At 42.7% G+C, this 22,171-nt stretch overlaps 2 protein-coding genes across 3 annotated transcripts in view; both read right to left on the reverse strand.

Moving 5' to 3' along the window:
* Positions 1-105: 105 nt before the first annotated feature.
* Positions 106-3,502, reverse strand: LOC112215842 (aminomethyltransferase, mitochondrial-like). Its single transcript, XM_042299914.1, has 6 exons — positions 3,455-3,502; positions 3,192-3,327; positions 2,591-2,736; positions 2,241-2,421; positions 1,918-2,085; positions 106-1,726 (listed from the first exon to the last, which is right to left on the reverse strand). The coding sequence occupies exons 1-5, from the start codon at positions 3,500-3,502 to the stop codon at positions 1,979-1,981; spliced, it is 618 nt and encodes a 205-aa protein (XP_042155848.1). The 3' UTR covers positions 106-1,726; positions 1,918-1,978.
* Positions 3,503-12,845: 9,343 nt separating this feature from the next.
* The window catches only part of prkar2aa (protein kinase, cAMP-dependent, regulatory, type II, alpha A), a 38,859-nt gene continuing 29,533 nt past the window's right edge, over positions 12,846-22,171 (reverse strand). Inside the window, exons 4-11 of one of the 2 annotated variants that reach the window (XM_024375271.2) lie at positions 18,613-18,719; positions 17,679-17,832; positions 16,187-16,288; positions 16,011-16,085; positions 15,833-15,898; positions 15,647-15,655; positions 14,466-14,604; positions 12,846-13,826 (exon numbers count right to left, since the gene is read on the reverse strand). In XM_024375271.2, coding sequence (XP_024231039.1) covers positions 13,702-13,826; positions 14,466-14,604; positions 15,647-15,655; positions 15,833-15,898; positions 16,011-16,085; positions 16,187-16,288; positions 17,679-17,832; positions 18,613-18,719 — 777 coding nt within the window. In that variant the 3' untranslated portion in view covers positions 12,846-13,701. The remainder of the gene's footprint in view (positions 13,827-14,465; positions 14,605-15,646; positions 15,656-15,832; positions 15,899-16,010; positions 16,086-16,186; positions 16,289-17,678; positions 17,833-18,612; positions 18,720-22,171) is intronic. The other variant, XM_024375272.2, reaches the window with a different exon arrangement.

Consider the following 22,171-nt stretch of genomic DNA (forward strand, 5'->3'; position numbering starts at 1 on the left):
TTAGATATTGTAGGCGAAGTTGGGTATTGTAGTCATAGGATGATTCTCACTCAAGTGTCCAAAGCATTAATTCATCGAATCAACCTGTTTGGGTTGTCTGTCTGAGGATTTGTGTGGTGAGGAACGGAAATAACACTAGCAGTTTGAAACTAATTCATTGGTTTATTTTGTGCCTTTTATCGTGTTTAATTATTTATAGAATCATTTATAAACAACACAATCTCAGTTAAATGGACAAAAACATAGTGTATTAATCAATCCCCATTGACTAATGCATGAATAAACAGTGACTATAGTCCATACAAATATGGCAATCGTACTCGCAGCTAATGAGCACATTTTAGCAAATGAGATCAGTGAAAGATAATATTTAACTTTGATCTAGTGGAGTCATGATGCCATGAAATTAGTGACCTCCAAAAATACAAAGCAATTTCTTCAAAGTTAAGGCATTCCACAACGAAGGGAAATGTGTATTATATTGTGAATTACACCCTATATGACAAGGAAAATAGAAGGGTGCTAGATACAAAAATGACATAATTACCTAGCTATACAAAATGAAGGCATTCACACGTCAATCCCAAAACATTCGTACAAGGGAGATGCGAGACCCCGAACACCTCTAAGTTACTTTACAATAGTCCCACTTCTAGTTTCTAAAGCTTTCCTTGTAAGTTTTTTGGCCACATGTTAACGCATATCATCAGTGATGTAGTGGTGGGAAGAAATATATAGTTGTGTAAAACTGATCGCCGGTCCCCTGTGAAAAAAGTAAAGGTCTCTATACTTTCGACGAATTTCTCCGTAAAAGGTGGGTCATTTGTTGAAGGTTAAAAAAAGGGGATGAGCTGCACTTACCCTCCACTACACAACATGTATTGTATTGTTAAGTTTCACTTTGTTGGGAATGTTGTTGGGAACTAAGATCATTGTACAAGCCTATTTGGAATCATATGGAGCGTTTGGTCCTGTTGATATATAGTATTAGGTTAGTAATTAGTGAACATTTATGTAACACACACGTCATTGGGTCACTAAGCCTGCAAAATGCACGTTTTTAAAAAATTCAACGTCTAATTGGTATTAGAAAGGAGAAAATAAGTTTTGCACACTAGTCCTGTTCAAGCGACATCCTGCTTTGTCTCTTGGTTTACGTAGCACGTTACGCTGCTTTTGAGGACCAGTCAGCGATTTCCATGCCCTGTCCTTCCAACCGTATGCAACATTCATACAACTCACTGTGGTCTGAGGACCATTAACACGCTTCAGATAACAGGAGTGAAAAGCCTCATCATCAAGGGTTCAGCTGTGTTTATAGTTGAGTTGAGCTGTGGCTGCAGGCGAGGCCACACACACACACACACACACACACACACACACACACACACACACACATAACCAGTTCTCTGTTGCTAAAGAAGCCTCGCAGTCCTTCAGCTTTGAGTGTCAATGCTCGAGGTAAACACAAGGGGGCAGAATTGCTCTGATAAACTGATCTCTGGTGGGAGAAGGTATGTCTGGTCAGGTCACTGTCCACTGGCATGCAGGCTGATCGCATAAACTGGGTGTCCATTGAGAGTAGTAATTCGTAGGCATAAAGGGCATCTTGGTGACCACCGGCTTCTTCCTCACCTCCACCTGAATGGGAGTTCCATTCTTGGCGTATGGCGCATCCACGTAACCCATGGCAATGTTCTGCTTCAGGCAGGGGGAGGGGCAAAAAAAACAGATGAAATGAAAGTTGAATCTAATCTCAAAAGCAATCCACACACAGCTGCATTTCAACGGAACAGTGGGCCAGTTGGGCCTAAATAACACTCCAGTGTAGGCCCACTGAAAGATAACTGAAATAATCAGGCGTGGCATCCTGATCCTAAGTAGGTATGATAACATTTTTACATATGATTATTCAAACCTCACCACAGTGAAAATACATAGATTGTTCTTGTATTTTGTCATAGCTAGTAGAGATCCTCTAACCCGAGGACACCAGACCCACACGCTTCCTTGCTGTCTTTGCCTTTATCTGGGGGAGAATGATTTCCGCACTGGGGAAATCCTTCGCCTGAAGCCGCCGCTTTCCTGCAAGTCCATCAAACAACCCAATTAGCACAAACAGAGACACAAACGCACACATAAACCAACACAAACACTGATGCACACACACACGCACGCACGCCCGCCCGCCCACCAACCCATACTGCTCTATAGGGGAGTGTATAATTTTGAGGAGTCACCTATAGTCCACAACAGGGTTGCCTCCACAGGGGTAGTAGAGTCATCGATGTCGTTGCCATAGAGACAGAGGCCTGCCTCCAGCCGCAGACTGTCTCGCGCCCCCAGTCCGGCCAGCTTGACCTCACTGTTGGCCAACAGGTGCTCAGTCACGGCCACCACGCCAGACTTAGGCACTGAGATCTGAGCAGGAGCAGGAGGAAATGTCTAATACTTGACAGGTTGCTTCACAGGGAAATAAACACATTCTTGTTTACAAAGGCCTACTGCTTTCAGACAAAGGATACTTGAAGGAAATGCACACAAGAACATCCACCTCTACTGAAGTACTAAGAACGAGTGAAAGAGACACCTCCACTCCATCCTCTCCGGGGGAACCACAGCGGGTCAGCCTGCAGCCCTGGGTCCCAAACACTGTGGCCAAGGTGCTGGTCATGAAGGTCAGCTTGCTGAGGTCATCTGTCAGACCCGACTGGAGCACCTGGGCCATGGAGGTACCTGAGGAGGACATGTACAGGGTTGTATTCATTAGTGCACACTGTAGCCAAATGTTTTTCAAATGGAAAACAAAAACAAGTGTTTCTTATTGGACAAGATCAGTCACTCGCTCCCTGTTTCATTCAGTCTGTTTTCTTCCATTTGGTGCCTAATGAATACGACTCAGGTCAAACACTACTTTAACGCAGGGCCATGTTCAGGAGGGCACAACGTTGTGGAACCTTCCGATATATAAACATATCGAGTAGAACTGTTGCCATAAGAGAACTTCCCTTGAACGGGCAATCAAACATTCCTCCAGAAACTCCAGATCCACACCATGGCCATCTGCTTTAAACTCTGCCAGTCTAGCTTACAGCAAGCACAGAAAGTCTCACATAAACGAAACACATACAGACATGACATATTATCAAAGCATTACAAATCCATCCAAAACGTGGATGTCTGCGGACTACTGACCTTCATGTTGGCGGAGTCCTTGTCTGCACAGCCAGCGTTGGACACCCCGTAGAGGTAGCCTTGGTCTGTCTTGGTGACGATGATATCATCATTCATTCCTCCCTTGTCATTGGTGAAGAGGGTGAGCGTGCCCTTGAGATTTAAAAAAAAAAGTGGGAGGAGAGAGTGTGTGTGTGTGTGTGTGGGTGTTATGTGTGCTTGTGTCTGTGTGTGGGCATGCACACACATGTGTGCCTTGGCTTTCAGACATTTTTCTCACCTGGTTGTCCGTCAGCTCTGCGACGTCTCCAACAATCATAGACTCCATGAATATCCCTCGGTCTCTCCCCCATGGACTTTGCTCTGATAGAGAGAGACACAAAATGGACGCTATGGCCAATACAATGACCGCCGGATATCTGACAGTTCCCAAATCTGCATAGTGAAATCCCTCTCGCCTGTAACACGTGGCTAGACGTCGAAGATGGAGCGGTACTGGCGAGTGCTTGATAGGTACGATGCGTTCAGTGTTCCCGGATGTCTACCTACCTATTCTTCTTAATTGACCATAGACAGTGAACGACAGTCCTACATACATTCTTTACAATGGTAAATAGCAGTGAGAGGTGTAAACAAGGTCTAAACAAAATATAACATGCCACTCTTAAAACGGATTAGTACTCAACCCCTCATTTTTCCACAGGGATACTATTAATCGAAGGAAGATTTCAGAGAAGGACCCTGTGACTTGCAGTGGATTAGTGTAGCCTTGGAGAAAGACATTACATTCTATTAACATCTGGCAGTAAATCTCCAGCAGCGTAAATTATGAAATGAAATCTCACGAGAACTGAGAATCGGGACATTCAAATAGATTCGTTCTCGAGATAATGGTTCTGAGGCGGGGCTATCAATAATCCCCTACTCTCATGCTTTTAATTAAAATCCTCATCTGTAGCAGCCAGTCAAGTGAGGGCATCGGTGCAGGTGCGGAGGCATTCCGCTGGGACAGATGTAGATTTGACTTGCGTGACCAAGTGTGTCACAAATAAGAGAGGGAAAAAACGTGGAGCATGAAAAACATGATCACTGTTCTGTCATATTGCAATGGTTTATGCATCAAAATAAGAACAAAATCAAGGTTTGATAACAAAATATATCGAAATCTTGAAGTCAGTTGAAGTCATAAACTATAGTTTTGGCAAGTCGGTTAGGACATCTACTTTGTGCATGACACAAGTCATTCTTCCAACAGTTGTTCAAAGACAGATTATTTCACTTATAATTCACTGTATCACAATTCCAGTGGGTCATAAGTTTACATACACTAAGTTGACTGTGCCATTAAACAGCTTGGAAAAGCTTCTGATAAGCTAATTGACATCATTTGAGTCAATTGGAGGTGTACCTGTGGATGTATTTCAAGGCCTACCTTCAAACTCAGTGCCTCTTTGCTTGACATCATGGGAAAATCAAAAGAAATCAGCCAAGATCTCAGAAAAAAATTGTAGACCTCCACAAGTCTGGTTCATCTTTGGGAGAAATTTCCAAACACCTGAAGGTACCACGTTCATCTGTACAAACAATAGTATGCAAGTATAAACACCATGGGACCACGCAGCCGTCATACCGCTCAGAAAGGAACATTCTTTGGTGCAAAAAGTGCAAATCAATCTCAGAAAAACAGCAAAGGACTTTGTGAAGATGCTGGAGGAAACAGGTACAAAAGTATCTATATCCACAGTAAAACGAGTCCTATATCAACATAACCTGAAAGGCTGCTCAGCAAGGAAGAAGCCACTGCTCCAAAACAGCCATAAAAAAGCCAGACTACGGTTTGCAACTGCGCATGGGGACAAAGATCATACTTTTTGGAGAAGTGTCCTCTGGTCTGATGAAACAAAAATAGAACTGTTTGGCCATAATGACCATCGTTATGTTTGGAGGAAAAAGGGGGAGGCTTGCAAACTGAAGAACACCATCCCAAACGTGAAGCATGGGGGTGGCAGCATCATGTTGTGGGGGTGCTTTGCTACAGGAGGGACTGGTGCACTTCACAAAATAGATGGCATCATGAGGGAGGAAAATTATGTGGATATATTGAAGCAATCATAAGACATCAGTTAATTAAAGCTTGGTCGCAAATGGGTCTTCCAAATGGACAATGACCCCAAGTATACTTCCAAAGTTGTGGCAAAATGGCTTAAGGACAGCAGAGTCAAGGTATTGGATTGGGCATCACAAAGCCCTGACATTAATCCTATAGAAAATGTGTGAGCAGAACTGTAAAAGTGTGTGTGAGCAAGGAGGCCTACAAACCTGATTCAGTTACACCAGCTCTGTCAAAAGGAATGGGCCAAAATTCACCCAAATTATTGTGGGAAGCTTGTGGAAGGCTACCCAAAACGCTTGACCCAAGTTAAACAATTTAAAGGCAATGCTACCAAATACTAATTGAGTGTATGTAAACTTCTGATCCACTGGGAATGTGATGAAATAAATAAAAGTTTAAATAAAATCTCTACTCTCTCTACTGTTATTCTGACATTTCACATTCTTAAAATAAAGTGCTGAACGTAATTGACCTAAAACAGGGAATTTTTACTAGGATTACATGTCAGGAATTGTGAAAAACTGAGTTTAAATGTATTTGGCTAAAGTGTATGCAAACTTCCGACTTCAACTGTATATGAAAAAATAATCCAAAAGTAGGTTCAAATGAATATACAATATTTCCAAGCACAAGGCCAACTGCATATACAAATCCTTTAGCATTGTTATGTTTTGGGTGGCTTTTAGTGAGCTGCATACATTTGCCCTGCAGGTTGATGGAACAGTACCTCTGAATTTGAAGCATGCCTCTCCTGCCTCGCGGCAAATCCGAGTCCAGCGCTCTGTAGACACTCCCTCGGGTCTCGGAAACCGAATCCGAACCCGCCAAACAGCATCCGAGCCCACATCGTATCTTCCTTGCAGACGAAACCACGTTCCATAAACACCTCGCCGTCGCCAACTCTTTCGACTCCGTACTCGGAATTCTGCTTTCTCAATAAAACAGCGACCATGGTCAGACCAAGGAATTTTGGGAAATGTAGTTGATTAAGTTACACATTCTTCAAACATTTGGAGGAAAAACACTACACAGGCTGGGATTGTGTATCAACACTAACATGTTGCTGTCATGAACAAAGAAAGATCGTACATGATTTGTTTCTACACTTCTCTTTCTTTCTATACATAAATAGTATGCATATTGTAGTACTTTATGATTGTATAGGAATGATGACGTTATAACAACATTTTCACACAAGCTTTGTCTTACTGTCTTTGCCTATTTTTAAAAACGTGAATACGCCTACTGTCAGGACACTTTCAAAACACAACCATCTCTGTCAGGAGGTCTGGACTTTCATGGCACAGATAGTAGGCCTACACTGAAGTCTGCATAAGGTACTGTAGCCCAGGGAAGGGCAACTAGTGGCCGAGGGGAATTTCAAAATTGGGTTCCCCATCAACAGTTTTTCTCTTGTTATGTCAGTGACTGATAGTCAGGCAATTAGCCATATGTCAGCAAAACGAAATGTGATTGGTAGTTACTCTAGCAGCCAGCAGAGAGGCTCCCATTGATCTTGTTTGTCAGTCTCACTCAGCTCTCACATTAAAAACTACAAACATCTTTTTCCACCCCATGGCAAAATGATTAGAATTGCATCAAATGTGTTATGAAATTGCTCAATCTTATCTCTGTATGGCAAAATGTGTAGAATTGCAGCAAACTTGCTTAAAACTGTAACATTTCTGGATCTGGGGTGATGGTACAGTAGCCTACCTCTCAAGCAGTAGCAATGTGTTACACTATATTGTGTCTCCTCATCCACTTCAATATAGCCTGATGTGTCTCACATTGAATAGATAAACTGTTAGCTTTACACTGTCATTGGATCACTTGTTGAATTGCATATTAATAACATATTAACACACTAAAAAGCAGTCTATTCGGGGACCTTTCACTTTGCTCTGTTGCTCTGTTCTGTTGCTTACTGTGTCTCCTCTGCCCCTGTTGGATAATGGAATGATCCTATGGCCCAGTAGCAGCTATTAATACCACCTTAGTTCCAGCTTCTATTTTAGGGTCGAAGCTGTTAGGGTAGGGGCTAGCAGCAGGGAACAGGGCAGGGTTCGGGGTCACAAGACACAGACTCAAAACACTGGGACTGGACTCACTTCCATGTGACGAGGCAGTATTTCAACCTGGACTCTATTTAGAAGGCTAATACCGTGGTGGATGAATATTCTGTTTGTGTGTATCATGGTCCTGCGTTCATCTCACCTTTTCCATCATTTGTTGACGACACGTATCGGGAACGTATTGAAAGCAGCTTTCTGTTCTTGTGGAGACACACTCAGAGACACGTGAATTCAGTATCTTTCTCCTGTATCATCATTAACAGAAGGTAAGAACAGAGAGAGGGAAGAACGCAAGGTGGCTGATTTTGGTGGATGGCACTAGCTGGACACTTGATTGATTGTGTGGATATTGTGTCCCGAAAGTTTTTGGGTGAAGCCCTGATACCAGAATAGGAAAAGGGGTAGACATGCTTGGTTTGATGAATCATCCATGTGTTTTTGTGTGTGTGAAAGTATTTCATGTGTCCCTTACATCATCAAAATAATAGTGCCTGCCTATCAATGCCATCATGCTGATATGTAGCAGCTTAGTGTGCTTATAGCATTGTTGTACAGTACATTTGTTCTGATATCAACTAGGCTGCATGGCTAAAATGGCTTCTTATTTTGGCTTGACGTGGGGGAGAAAATCACAGCCGGACAAAAGGCCTGTTCTCAATCAACTCTCCACTGGTCTTAGCCCTGAGTCCAAATTCCACGTTTCAGATAACAGTTTTATATAGATTTTCAGCAGTAACATTTAGAAATCTGGTGTCCATGACAGGCCATGTGGGTTCAATTTTGTCGCCCTCTTCTCTCTCTCTCCCTCCTTCCCTCAAGGGGAAATGGCAAAACCCCCTCCATCCCCTACCACTCCAGTATTTTTTACCCGGATCAGTGATCGGGACCTAACTGAGATCGAGCTACATTCCGTGGAGTCCATCAACGACCTACACCGAACCCACCCAGAATACAACCACAAAGGTACTAGACATTGCCGTGCTGTATCATACATTTATAGACTTGCATCCAAAGGCACCACTGAAATGTGCTGCTCATTGCTCCCCATTGGTTATAGTCGCTATAATCTCCACTGTCTCTATGCTCTCTTCAGGCAGCAGACGACCTCCTCTTCCTCCTGCTCCCTCCACCAATGGGAACCCCCATCTCAGGGACAGACCGGTGGTCTGTCAGACGGGGCATCCAATGACAAGTCGATGGCAGAGGACGTTCCGAGACCTGTTGACGCCCACCTCGTTTCGATACACCGTGATAGCACTGATGCTATTGATGCTACTTCTTATCTTCTATTTCTTAGGTAAAGCTATTCATTTGCTCTTTCTCAATCCAACGGTGCCTGCACATTTTGCCTTGGTGTCCCTTTGTATGACTGTGTTTCTGCGTTCCCCCCCCTCCCCCCCCTCCAGTGCAGCAGGGCAGCACTCTCCGGTCCCTAACTAAGGCAGTGAGGGAGAGACAGGCTGCAGCCCTAGAGATCTCCCAACTCATCCAGGAGCTGCAGGCGCTGCGCCATAACCTCTCAGCCATCACAGGAGGACTCTGAGGAGCAGAGGTCAGAGGTCACTGAAAGGAGAGGTCACTGAAAGGAACACCCTTCACCCCCTGGCCCCTGAGGGACCTGTCCTACAGGCCCCATGGACAATGAGACTGTTACACCAACATCAAGTCAAATCCCTTCCCTGCACATGGTATTGGAACTTGGGCCCACCCAGAAACAACTCCTAGCCCCTACTCCCGTATGATCAGAGCCCAGGTGTTATAAAACCCACAGAGAATGTTTCCTGATTTGGTAGACATATAACACAAAGAAGAGACTCATACAGTATGAATGCAGGGTTCTGAACACTGTACTCACACAACTGCACTCACACAACTGCACTGGGATACAGACATGGTTCAGGTTCGATTTGATCTAACTTTTAGAAGTGGTATTCTTTTGCATTTATGCATTTGACAGGAAATGTATTTTGAAATGCCACACCCATTTTGTTACTGAAACACTGTGCCGATTTGGGAAATTCTGTCTGACTATCACAACTTCAACATGTCACGCGTGGAATCGAATTGTGTTTAATGAGTACGCCGAGGAAGTGCCTTAGCATGGCAACTGCCACTGTTCTCAATTTGATACCCTTGGTGGAATTGCAATGAGGCCACTGTCCAACAACTAAATAAACAAGAGGTATTATTATATTATATATTGGTGATAGAGGCTATCCTTTCCTGACACTCCTCACCTAAGTATTAGTGATCGAGGCTACCCTTTCCTGACACTCCTCACCTGCCCAGTCCTGATAGCACTGGCACAGGAAGTTAGCGAGAAGGCGACAGAGGTCATGACACGGCTCAGGGAGGAAGTTGGAGAAGGGGCCAGAAAGTAGGATCATGTGGTCAGAGTATGGGTCCTGTCTGGCACAACAATCGTTGCCATGGCATCGCTCTTCGCTGCACCCCTCTCTTCAGGGTGCTGATGTACTCTCTCAGTTCAGAATGAATGTAGTCCCTCAGTATCACACACTGACGAGAGGGAGAGAAAGATTCATTTACAAATACAAAAAGATAATCTAATAGAAACTGAACTGCATACAATGTCTTGGTAATAATGGCTGTAGAGGTATGTATGCGTACAATAAATGTACATTATAGTGGATGTGCATGCACAGACTGAGGTCTTTAGGATCTGATCTTTGACTTAGCGAACCTCAGCTCCCCCCACAGCACTGCTCCTGCTTTCCCCAGCGCTGCACTCTCTCCCAGTGTGCGCACACACACACGCACGCACGCACACACACCACAGGAGGTTGGTGGCACCTTGATTAGGGAGGACGGGCTCGTGGTAATGACTGGAGTGGAATCAGTGGAATGGTATCAAATAAATGATTTCCAGGTGTTTGATGCCAATTCATTTGCTCAGTTCTGGCCATTTTTATGAGCCGTTCACCCCTCAGCAGCCTCCACTGACACACACACACACACATCTTTCCTGGTGTGTGCTGGCATCTCCTGCCAGGTGTGCCCATCTGGGCACTGTCAACATGCCCAGATTAATGGGAGACCAACTTTACCTAAAACTTAGATTCATATCATCCATGAGAAAAGTACATTCTGCCAGATATTATATCAAAGACGGTATAATATTCATAACATAAGAGCATCAGTGGTAGTGGGTTTTTCAGAAGTGATTATAACTCTGTAAAAACACAGTAATTGTCAGAAGGTGAGTGTAGCTGGTGCATGAAGTCAGGCGCAGGAGAGCAGAATGAGTGAGCAACGTACTTTACTCAACAAGGCACAAGGTAAACAATTACACTTGACCAAAACAAAGGGGAAAGATAAAGCACGGGTGCACCCGACAAAAAAACAGCCATCAACATTAACCTGACTGATCATGTAATAATCCCGCACAACACCATGGGGGAAACAGAGGGTTTAAATACAGGAACAAAATATTTGTGAAATGGAAAACAGGTGTGTGAAAACAAAGACAAAACCAAAGGAAAAAGAAAAGTGGATCTGCGATGGCTAGTAGACGGTGAGGCCGACCACCGAGCGCCGCCCGAACAAGGAGAGGCACCGGAAGTCTGGACAGTAAATGTTATACTTTACCTTGTTGAGTAAGTGGAGTGTGTGGGTGAATGCCAGTGCAATGCATAGGACAGTACAGGAGTGGCATGGGTGGCAGTGGGGTATTGGTTGACCAGGAGGGTGGCAGCAGATCACTAGCAATTAGCAATCTTAAAAGGTGACTCATAGAAAACATGTAACAAGACACTTAAATACACAGTTCTTTATTTCAACAGCAAAACGATTGAAACATGAGGCACACAAAATATAGCTGTGATAATTATTTAGTTAACCGTTAAGTTCATACATTTTCTCTTTCATGACAAGAAGAAAAACTACTTTGGAACTTTGGTATTATTTGGTCAAGTATTTTCTCAGTCTACAGCAGCAAGAATATCTCTGTTAGGTCTTAGGGACTACACAGTTCACCAGAGAGCAAGCCAGACCCATAAAATATCTTTCCTTTTCAGTCTGTCAAACCCTTCAGGATGTGCTACTAAATAGGCTAGAGGGACTGACCTTTCCCCCATGAACTTTAACCTCTGTCCTGAGCATGTGTGTGTGAGGCTGAGTGACATGGGTGAATGGCCTGTGGTCAGCCAGGCCCTCAAACTCAGATGTCCTTGAAGATAGGAACTCCTTTAGACTTCTCGGTAGGGTGTCTCCTCAAGGGTCCGAACCACCAGCTGGGCCGGATACTGAGGAGGAGGAATAGAGGCAGGAGGAGGTGGAGGAGATAGACAATAGGGAGGAGGTGGAGATAGAGCAGAGGGAGGAAGGGGAGGAGGTGGAGGAGGGGGTATAAAGGGAGGATGAGCTGAAGGAGTAGGAAGACTAGAAAGAGGAGGAAGACAGGGAACACTAGGTGGGGGAGGAGGCGGAGGCCCTAGAGGAAGGACCATGTTACTCATTATTTCACCCAGTTGTATGTTTTATTTCCCAACACCCAATTTTAAAGACAAAAATTATCGTTATTGCTTAATTATACCACAGCTGTCAGCCAATAAGCATTCTGGCTCAATCTACCCAGTTTATAATGAAAAATTACAGGAGGATAGGCGCTGCAATACACAGTAGGTACACACTGCCAACCTTTACTCACACCACCAAATAAGGGTAGATAAAAAATAAAAAATAGTGACAGCGCTTTACACAATGTAACCGTTTTTGTCCTAAATGCATTGGGTTTACAGTACAGAATGCAATAAATAATTTGGAGGCCATCTCTGTGAACTCCATCAAAGGCAACATAAATCGAGCTGGTTCGGTAGTCTGTTTCTTAAAGTGCACTGAAACAGACTATTCTAAAGGATGCCTCGACCTCAAGCACTCATCTAGGAACCTTTCTTTCAACATATTTCCAAATATCCAAGACCTAACTGCCAATGTTTGCATTCGGTTAAAGTGCAAAGCAATTGTGAAAAAAATGTATGCTCTTATAGCCTAATGCCACAACTAATACCTACATTTTCGGGGTTTCACGCTTCTCCCGCTGAAAGTGGGATGCACCGTTCCTGGATCGGTGATCAAACTAATCTGTCTATGGTTCAGTCACTTTGTCGGGAAATACACTAGAAAATCTTTGGCTGTGAGCTCGTTTCCATGTGGGCTCCCGAGTGGTGCAGCGGTCTAAGGCACGTCCCTGGTACTGCAGTCCCTGGTTGGAATCTAGGCTGCGATTGGAAGTCCCATAGTGCGGCGCACATCTGGCTCAGCGTCTTCTGGGGTAGGCCGTTATTGTACATAAGAATTTGTTCTTAATTGATTTGCCTAGTTAAATAAAGGTATACAAATGGGTCATAGCATATTTTAGAAAACGACAGGAAATAAACCATATAAACTCAGTCATTGGATGATTAACCATAACATGAAATAAATGTATATTTTCACCCAATACAACCAACACACTGACACAGCAATATAATAAAAATGTTTGCTTTATTCTTATCCAGGACAACTCATTCAGAATGATCAAGGAGAAATAAGCACTATATTTTTGTTTGACATTGTCGGAGATGGTGCTTTATATCTGAATTGGTCAAAGTAAAACAAAATAATGAATATATAATAATACATTAATCAATACAACATGTGTGGATTAATGATAATAACAATAGCCCTGAAACTTAGGGTCCTCTGTGATAATCACCGGCACTAACTGAATCAATCAACAACAGCAGGAGAGCTTTCAGAAAGGACTCAACCCCAAATGAACACTTTTTTATTTAAATCATATTTTATCAAAGCTTCGGTTTATCTTCATAAAATGATTCTAAAACTTCTCTTTAAACCTTTGCATTTTTTCCTTTTTTAATTTGCTCTCTTTTTAAATGTTTTTTCTTTTTCACCAGGTGTCTGTATTTGAAAGTGTGGGTGGTGCCTGTGTGTGCGCATGGGTCCTTGGCTGAGGTTTGGTGTGTGTGTGTGTGTGTGTGTGCATCTGTGAGAGAGAAAGGACAAGCCTTCATGTCTGAGTGCACGCGTGTAGTATGTCCTTGCTGTGCTGTGGCGGTGGCAGGGTTGTATCAGCAGGGACATTGCTTTTTCAATTCAAACAAAGAGGCTGAAAGCAGGTTCAAGCAACTGTAAGAGGGCGTGTGATATTTTGGGGTGAGTAGAAAGTGTGTGTACACCTATTAGTGAGCTTATAAAGGAGGGTTGAGCTAGAAAATCTGTGTGTCAGGGTGTACTTATACTATGTAAGTGGTGCGTCTGAATGTGTAGGTATCTTTTCATTCATGTAAATTTGCTTGTGTAAGGCACGGAGAAGGGTGGTCAGTCTCTCAGGTCCATGCTGGAGCCAAACAGAGCTACCAGCTGCTCCTCGTAGTGGGTGATGTTCCTCTTCATGATCTCCTTACAGGAACCCAGCAGACGCTCAAACGCCTGAATGTCTATTACTGAAAAACACAGGAGACAGCATCACTCACACAGCTGCACAACAGATAGTGAATATGACCCAGGTGTCAATCTAACAACCAAACGGAAGCAAACAGGCCGAAACGGGGAGGGACTTCCTGAACTTGTTTTCGTGTTCCGTTGCAAAACGCTTCACTACGGTGCGCACTAATGAATATCACTCTGTTGTAGCGTACCCTCCTGTATAGTTTATTTGAGAAGGTTCTTTGCCATGCTTAGCGTAAACACTCCAGACCTTCCAGTCAAAACATTGCAGTAAAACTATAGTGGAGCACGCTAAAGTGAGCAGATATTGTTATTTAATTCATATGACAATGTCGGTACCCTAACCATACGCCTGGAGAATTGTGAGATGTGCAAACACTTTTGAATTCATAAGAGCTGAACATTATCACGAGTACGTCTAAGGGAAACAGCTGTGTAGCTATGCGTTTGTGTAGCTATGCGTTTACAAGCCAGTAATCTACCATTAAGAGATTCAGGGAGACACAACAGACAGAAAATCTCTCTCGCTGTCACGCAGATGGACACCCACTCATGTGTGTGTCTGTGTCAAAATAAACACAAACACACACGCATGCGTGCACACACATATCTGTAAACGTATGGAGGGGCCTTACCCAAGCACTTGACCTCTCCCACAGCATACACTGATGCAGCGCGGGGCTTGTTGGTGACCAGGGCCAGCTCCCCAAAGTATTGACCCCTGCTACAGCGGGTGATCTCAACCTCCACATTATCCTCCTGGTTCGCCTTTGTCTGGGGGAGAGAGAGGAGGGTCACAGAAATTATGATTTGATTACTCTTATTTGAATTAATATGAAGCGGATTCAAAATCATTGGTTGCCGATTCAAATATTCACTAAATTATGTTTGTTTTAGCATGGAGCACGAGCACCAAGGAAGCCCAAACGTGTTGTGTATAGGCTATGTCTGCTGCAGAGGGACAGAGTCAGACCTGGGTTCAAATATATGGGTATTTTTAATTTAAATACTTATTTTCTGTGTATTTGAGTATTTTCAAATAACGTGGCCAAGTCAGAGACAAATAACTTCCTATAGATAGCTTAACAGTTTAAATGCATGGTGTATTTAATATATTTGTATTTTCAAATACACGCCAATATTTTCCAAGTGTACTTTGAAATACATTCCAATATTCAGCTACTTGTAGAAAATCAAAAGACTTCCTTTGTAAGACATTTTGAAAGTAATTGAAATACCCTAAATAGTATTTGAACCCAAGTCTGGACAGAGCCATGAGAAAACTCACTATTGAGAAAAATTACATTACTGATCACGAAAGGGGAAATTTGACTGCAGCAACTAATACATACAACACCAATTAATACACAATAATGGACATGCAGACAAAGCAGCACACAAACAATGTGTTATGAAAACTAAAATGTTCATATATATATATTAAAAAATATATATAAAAAAACTCATAGCAGAAGGTTGACAGGATCTGGAAATGTGCTGTCTTGCACCGTTCTGTCTTATATAAAAGTGCTGGAAACAAAATGGTTGGCTCACCATTTACTAAAAAGGTATCAGATGGAGAAGTTATTTGGATGAGAAGGAATTTTGGCGCTGGTACAGCCAACTAGCGCTAGTTAACGTTAGGAACCATAGCTACGTAGCTAGCTAAAATATCATTTAAAAAACATTTTGTTGATTATGAATGACAAATATTCAGATTCGAATCACAATTGTTCGATTTTTTTCAAAAGGATCACTGTGCTCAACTCGTATTATTCTTCATATTAATATTACATATTACAATGATCAGTCATACCATCTTTGTCTTTGGGCGCAGGTGTGTTATGTAGTACATATGAGAAAAAAGGAGAGAGAGAAAAGAAAAAAAACAGGGTGACTTGAACATAAAACAAAGCCATTTAAATTTTTTTTTTTTTTACATTATCTGGTGATGAGGCACAGACAGAAACGAAGGGATGAGAAAAGGAGGAAGTAGACTTACTTTGCTCTTCATCATAATCTTCACTTCTCCGGTCTCCACGATGTAGAAACAATCTGCCCTGTCCCCCTACGCCGCAACACAAACCAACAGGGACTGTCACATTTACAACTCTTCCCGGTCGTCATTACAGTAATGTCAAGACAACCTCCAGTACGTTAACAACGGAGAACTGTCCTACCTGCATGATGATGCGTTCTCCATCGGAAAACGTCTTCATTCCTAATACATCCACAATTTTCATCCTCTCAGATAACTAAGAGAGGTAAAAGAGCAGGAGAGAGGTTTGATAAGGAAAAGCAAAGGCAAGTTGGCCATTTCAGTGCTACAATGTATCACTGTCCATCTTCCCCTCACCTCCAGAGACTTCAGTAGAGGCACAGACTCCACAAATTGCTCGTACAGCCTTCTCTTCTTGGCATTGTTCTTCACAATGAGCCTACGGAACGTGGCCCGGTCCTGGTAGTGTCACAGACAGCATCGGTCACGGTCACAGACAGGCAGGATAACACTCAATCACACCAACATAGGCTAAACACAGACCGGCTATTTCCTTCTTATGTTATACATTTCTAGTGGGGGAAAGTTATGGATAGATCTGCCATCATTTCCTATAATATCCATCTACTAATCTTCTATAACATTTACAATCATCTAATAATATAAACAATAAATCATTAATTCAACTGTTATAGCGCTATTCATTTACACAAAAGAGTCTTAAAGCTCAAAGAATCTCAAAAGCACAATATCTAAGAAGTATCGACGACACATTAAAGACCCACTCCAGCCTCCCTAGCACCTAATATTTAACTTTTCAAAGACCTGAAATCATTGGCCACTTTAATAAAATGGAACACTAGTCACTTTAATAATGCCACTTTAAAAATGTTTACATTTCTCACATATGTATATACTGTATTCTATACTATGTATTGCATGTTAGCCTATGCCGTTCTGACATTGCTCATCCATATATTTATATATTCTTATTCCATTCCTTTACTTAGGCTCGTGTGGAAAAGGTATTTGTTGTGGAATTGTTAGGTATTACTTGTTAGACATTGCTGCACTGTTGGAACTAGAAGCACAAGCATTTCGCTACACTCACATTAACATCTGCTAACCATGTGTATGTGACCAATAACATCTGCTAACCATGTGTATGTGACCAATAACATCTGCTAACCATGTGTATGTGACCAATAACATCTGCTAACCATGTGTATGTGACCAATAACATCTGCTAACCATGTATGTGACCAATAACATCTGCTAACCATGTGTATGTGACCAATAACATTTGATTTGACCTGATTCACTTCAAAGTTCAATGTTCCTTTAAAAAAGGATCATTCTTTTTTTTTCCAATAGCAAATCATTTCTGGGTAACAATTAAGTACCTTACCGTGATTGTTTTCAATTAAAATAGTAAAAAATAAACAAATCGCTTCTTAGCAAAGGGCAATTTTAGAAGCAAGAATGTTGCTAGGACTGTTTGGGAGTGGTCTGGGAGTTGTCTGAGTGGGGAGGGGAAAACTGAAACTAGCTGTTATTGGCTGAGAGGTTTGGAGCTCTTTCTTATCGGTCTATTAACTTATATATTGCCTGGTGATGTAGGCCGAAATCACCCCACTAAAAGAGGCTGAACTGGCAACACCTTGAACTGGCAACTTGAATTTAGCAATGGTGTCTAAAAAAACAACAATTATTTTGCTCAAAACATAATGTATCTCTAATATATGGCCACTGTGTTATTCTCCCTGGTGTCCACAGGGAGGTGCTGTGGTAGAGCACAGCAGTGTGAACTTGAGGTCAAGGGTCAGGGCAGTGTGGGTGTATCTCTCACCAGGCCCCAGAGCGCCCCCTCCTGGGTGGCAATAATAGTGGCAGCGCGGGGGGTGTTGTACATCAGAGCCAACTCCCCGAAGCTGCCTTTGTTGTCATACTGCCCCACACACGTCCCTACGCCATCAATCAGTACCACTATGTCATAGATTCCTCTGAAAGAAAGGAGAGAGAGGAAAATAGAAAGAAACAGGGGCGAGAGAGTAGAGAGAGAGACAAAAGAGAAATTAAGAACAGACTAATAATATTAGAAAACTCAAACATGAGATATTTGGAAACCATGCAGACTACTCTTCATCTACAATAAAGTTGATCACTGATCTAAATCTCTCATCTGTAGCTTGGAGCTACAGATGAGTACTACGAGTACTCGTCTGTAGCTTGGACCAAGAGTACTACCAGTTCAGTTCTGGGAATTTACTTTGTGGTTGCCGGTGGAGCATTAACTTTGTTTGGGGGGGGGATTAGTATGATGGTCACCTGGCCATGTAGGTGACCAAAGGGTTTCCCATGATGCTTTGCAAGGCAGAGCGTAGGGGGGGAATTGGTTTAACATGCTTATGACGTGCATCTAGACCTAAGCCTCCCAGGCTGAGGTACTAGCATGACTGAGGAGGGAGCTTAAGGCGCGGAGAGAATAAGCCCACTCACAGGGTGCCATTTGGGACACACCCTATTACCGATGTAGCCCACTTCTATTGACCAAGGCCATATGGGCTCTGGTCAAAAGAAAGTGCACCATATAAAGGAAAAAAGCTGCCATTTGGGACACAGACATAGAGGCCCAGGACGCACAGCAGACAAAACAACTAGAGGATCATGCCCAAGGGGGGCTTGTTGGAAGATGAGTGGAGGTGTGTTTGTTATGAATGCTGCTTTCTAGTGAATGCCTTGATTGTTAAGATTCCTAAGTAACTACACACACACACACACACCTCTCGATAACGTAGAAGTTGTCTCCGTCGTCTCCCTGGTCGATGACATGCTCCTGGGGCTGTACGCGCAGTTCAAACATGGCGTCCAGGACTTCCGAGAACTGCTCCTGTGAGGGAGAGGACAGGCAGGCAGGAGAGGAGGGGGTGATTAACACCCGCCACCTGCCAAATCCAGATAGATTTTGGCATTGGCGGGTAGATGTCTATTTCACTAGCCACGTTGGCGGGAGGTCAGGGTTCCACAGTGCATTTCACTCGCATTTGTGAGTTCTACTAAGCATATGGAATTGTTTTAAGATTGTCATACCAAGGATCATTTAGCTATTTGATTTGGAGTTGTAGGCCCCCTTAAGGTACCAAACAAATATATATATTTTTTTTAAAGATTAGATTTGATGTAACAGAATTTGGTCTTACTCAGTGCCAATTTGAGCATGAAAATCTTGGTGGGGCAAACTCGACCAATTTAAAAAACAGAAAAAGGCATGCCAGCAAAGCCACTAGACAACCCAACACATGAATTGCACTGTAAATGGTGACAAACGGTGCCCAAAAACTATTAGGGCCTAGATAAAAGCTGTTCCGACAGCAGAGCTTTCCTTTCAGCACTGTGGCGTGAATCCTTACCACCGCTACACCTTATCAGCTGGGCTTCATCTGGCAGTGAAACAGCTCATTCAGCCTCATTTACTGCCTTTCTAAAAACCATAGCTGATACGGCTGACATGCTTAAATAAAACTGGTTTCTACTGACTCCTTGTGTATTCGTGTAACTTGATAAGAACCGCGTTCTCCTTCAATAATAACCAATGCCGACACGCCTTTTGAACCGAACCATACACAACCATTACATTTATGTTCAGTAAATTCACAATCTTTGTTTTTATATCATTAACACTTAGAGCTAAGTATAAGCAAGTGCAAGCAAATGAGCTATGACAAGGTAGGCCTGTTCGTTCAGCACTTTTCAAAATGGACACCGACAGAAATTCAGGTAGATGTCGCAAGACGTTGAGGCCTTAACTTGACTCTTCTTTTAGTCACCACACATAAAGAGAGAAAACACTCAGAAAATATGTCCCAACCAAATCATCACAAAGCAAAAATGAAGATATCACCTATTAGAAAGTCAACAAAAAAATCTAACTTCAATGCTAATCGTCTCTAAACAGACAGTACATGGTGTCAGACTGTCTGACCACTGTGACAGACAGAACACTGAAGAAAACACTGACTAGGTACAGACTCAGTGAGCAATCTGGCCATAGGGACCGGTCATCACAGGCAAACCTGGTTGCCCAGAGAGGACAGGCTGTACTCGGCCTCGTCTCAGGATGGTAAGTTGGTGGTTGAAGATATACCTCTAGTGGTGTAGGGGCTGTGCTTTGGCAAAGTGGGTGGGGTTATATCCTTCCTGTTTGGCCCTGTCCGGGGGTGTCCTCGGATGGGGCCACAGTGTCTCCTGACCATTCCTGTCTCAGCCTCCAGTATTTATGCTGCAGTAGTTTATGTGTCGGGGGGCTAGGGTCAGTTTGTTATATCTGTTATATCTTTGTTATATCTACTTCTCCTGTCCTATTCGGTGTCCTGTGTGAATTTAAGTGTGCTCTCTCAAATTCTCTCTCTCTCTTTCTTTCTCTCTCTCTCTCTCTCGGAGGACCTGAGCCCTAGGACCATGCCTCAGGACTACCTGACATGATGACTCCTTGCTGTCCCCAGTCCACCTGGCCGTGCTGCTGCTCCAGTTTCAACTGTTCTGCCTTATTATTATTCGACCATGCTGGTCATTTATGAACATTTGAACATCTTGGCCATATTCTGTTATAATCTCCACCCGGCACAGCCAGAAGAGGACTGGCCACCCCACATAGCCTGGTTCCTCTCTAGGTTTCTTCCTAGGTTTTGGCCTTTCTAGGGAGTTCTTCCTAGCCACCGTGCTTCTACACCTGCATTGCTTGCTGTTTGGGGTTTTAGGCTGGGTATCTGTACAGCACTTTGAGATATCAGCTGATGTACGAAGGGCTATATAAATAAATTTGATTTGATTTAGAGACAGAGTTGCATTTTCTATTACACTGTGATAAATACTCAGACCTAAGAGAATATTTATTTCCCAAAACTATCAATCAGTACAAAGAATGTTAAAGTATAAAAATGTGAAGAAATGTTATTTAAATATATTTATTGGGTGAAAAGCCTAAAATGTGCAGTTTTGGCAGCCAAAATGTGTGTCCTCCTGCCACAACCTGAGGGACAGCCAGTGAAAAGTGCAATGTAACATTTCCCATTTTGGTTTTGTTTTGTTTCTCATATCCTGTCATGTGGCTTCTCAGTCATGTTGAGACGGGTCTACTACTATTGCTTTAATGTATTGTTATTCTCATTAATATTGTTGTTGTAGTTGCTGTTAATGTGAATCACATTTCCACTACTATTACTGATGCCTTATTGCTGTTGGTCTCACAATTGTCTGTTATATGTATACTTTGACAATGTAAGTCATTTAACTTGCCATGTCAATAAAGTCAACTGAATTGATTTGAAAATTGAGAGCGAGAAAGACAGCCTAACATTTGAAGTATTTTAATAGGCCTATGTGGTCTAAAAAGTAAGGAAAATACAATCACGAGGATCCACTTATAGACAATATACCGACGCACAGACAGCGCATTGCGCAAACAAAACAACCCTCGCAATATCAACTGGAATTACATGGGTCCATTACTGAACTTTTTGTTGAAAAATAAATAATTTGGGCTTCCCGAGTGGCGGGGCGGTCTAAGGCACTGCATTGCACGGCAAGTGGTACCGGAGCGCCAAGTCCAAGATAGGTCCAAGATGCTTCTAAACAGCTTCTACCCCCAAGCCATAATACTCCTGAACAGCTAATCAAATGGCAACCTGGACCATTTGCATTGCCTCCCATCCCTTCTAAACTGCTGCTACTCTCTGTTATCATCTATACATAGTCACTTTAATAACTCTACCTACATGTACAAATTACCTCAATTACGTGGACACCGATGCCCCCGCACGTTGACTCTATACCGGTACCCCCTGAATATATCCCCGCTATTGTTATGTACTGCTGCTCTTTAATGATTTGTTATTCTTATCTCTTACTTTTTTTGTGGTATTTTCTTAAAACTGTATTGAAGGTTTAAGGGCTTGTAAGTAAGCATTTTACTGTTGTATTATGGTGCATGTGACAAATAATATTTGATTTGAAATAATGGGGGCATATAAGCAGACAACGAAAACTCTTACAATATTCAATGACATTTCTCTAAAATCAGGCAGTAGGCTACATGTGCACCACCAGGTCAGAACAGTGTATTCTAAGGGTGAGACACATGGGCTACTGACAGCTTACAACACAACATACACTAAAGTATTACTTTCTTAGCTACAGTATTCATATATCCCTGGAATATTACATCATTTACTGTATGTAGTAGCATACCAGACATATTTTTGGACTTTGTTGTGCTCACTTGAACAGGAAGGTGGCGCGGCGGTCCGCCTTGTGGGCAAACTGTCATCAAACGTAGTCAAAGTC

Source organism: Oncorhynchus tshawytscha, linkage group LG16 (assembly GCF_018296145.1).
Source record: "Oncorhynchus tshawytscha isolate Ot180627B linkage group LG16, Otsh_v2.0, whole genome shotgun sequence".
In the NCBI taxonomy this organism is placed as follows: domain Eukaryota; kingdom Metazoa; phylum Chordata; class Actinopteri; order Salmoniformes; family Salmonidae; genus Oncorhynchus; species Oncorhynchus tshawytscha.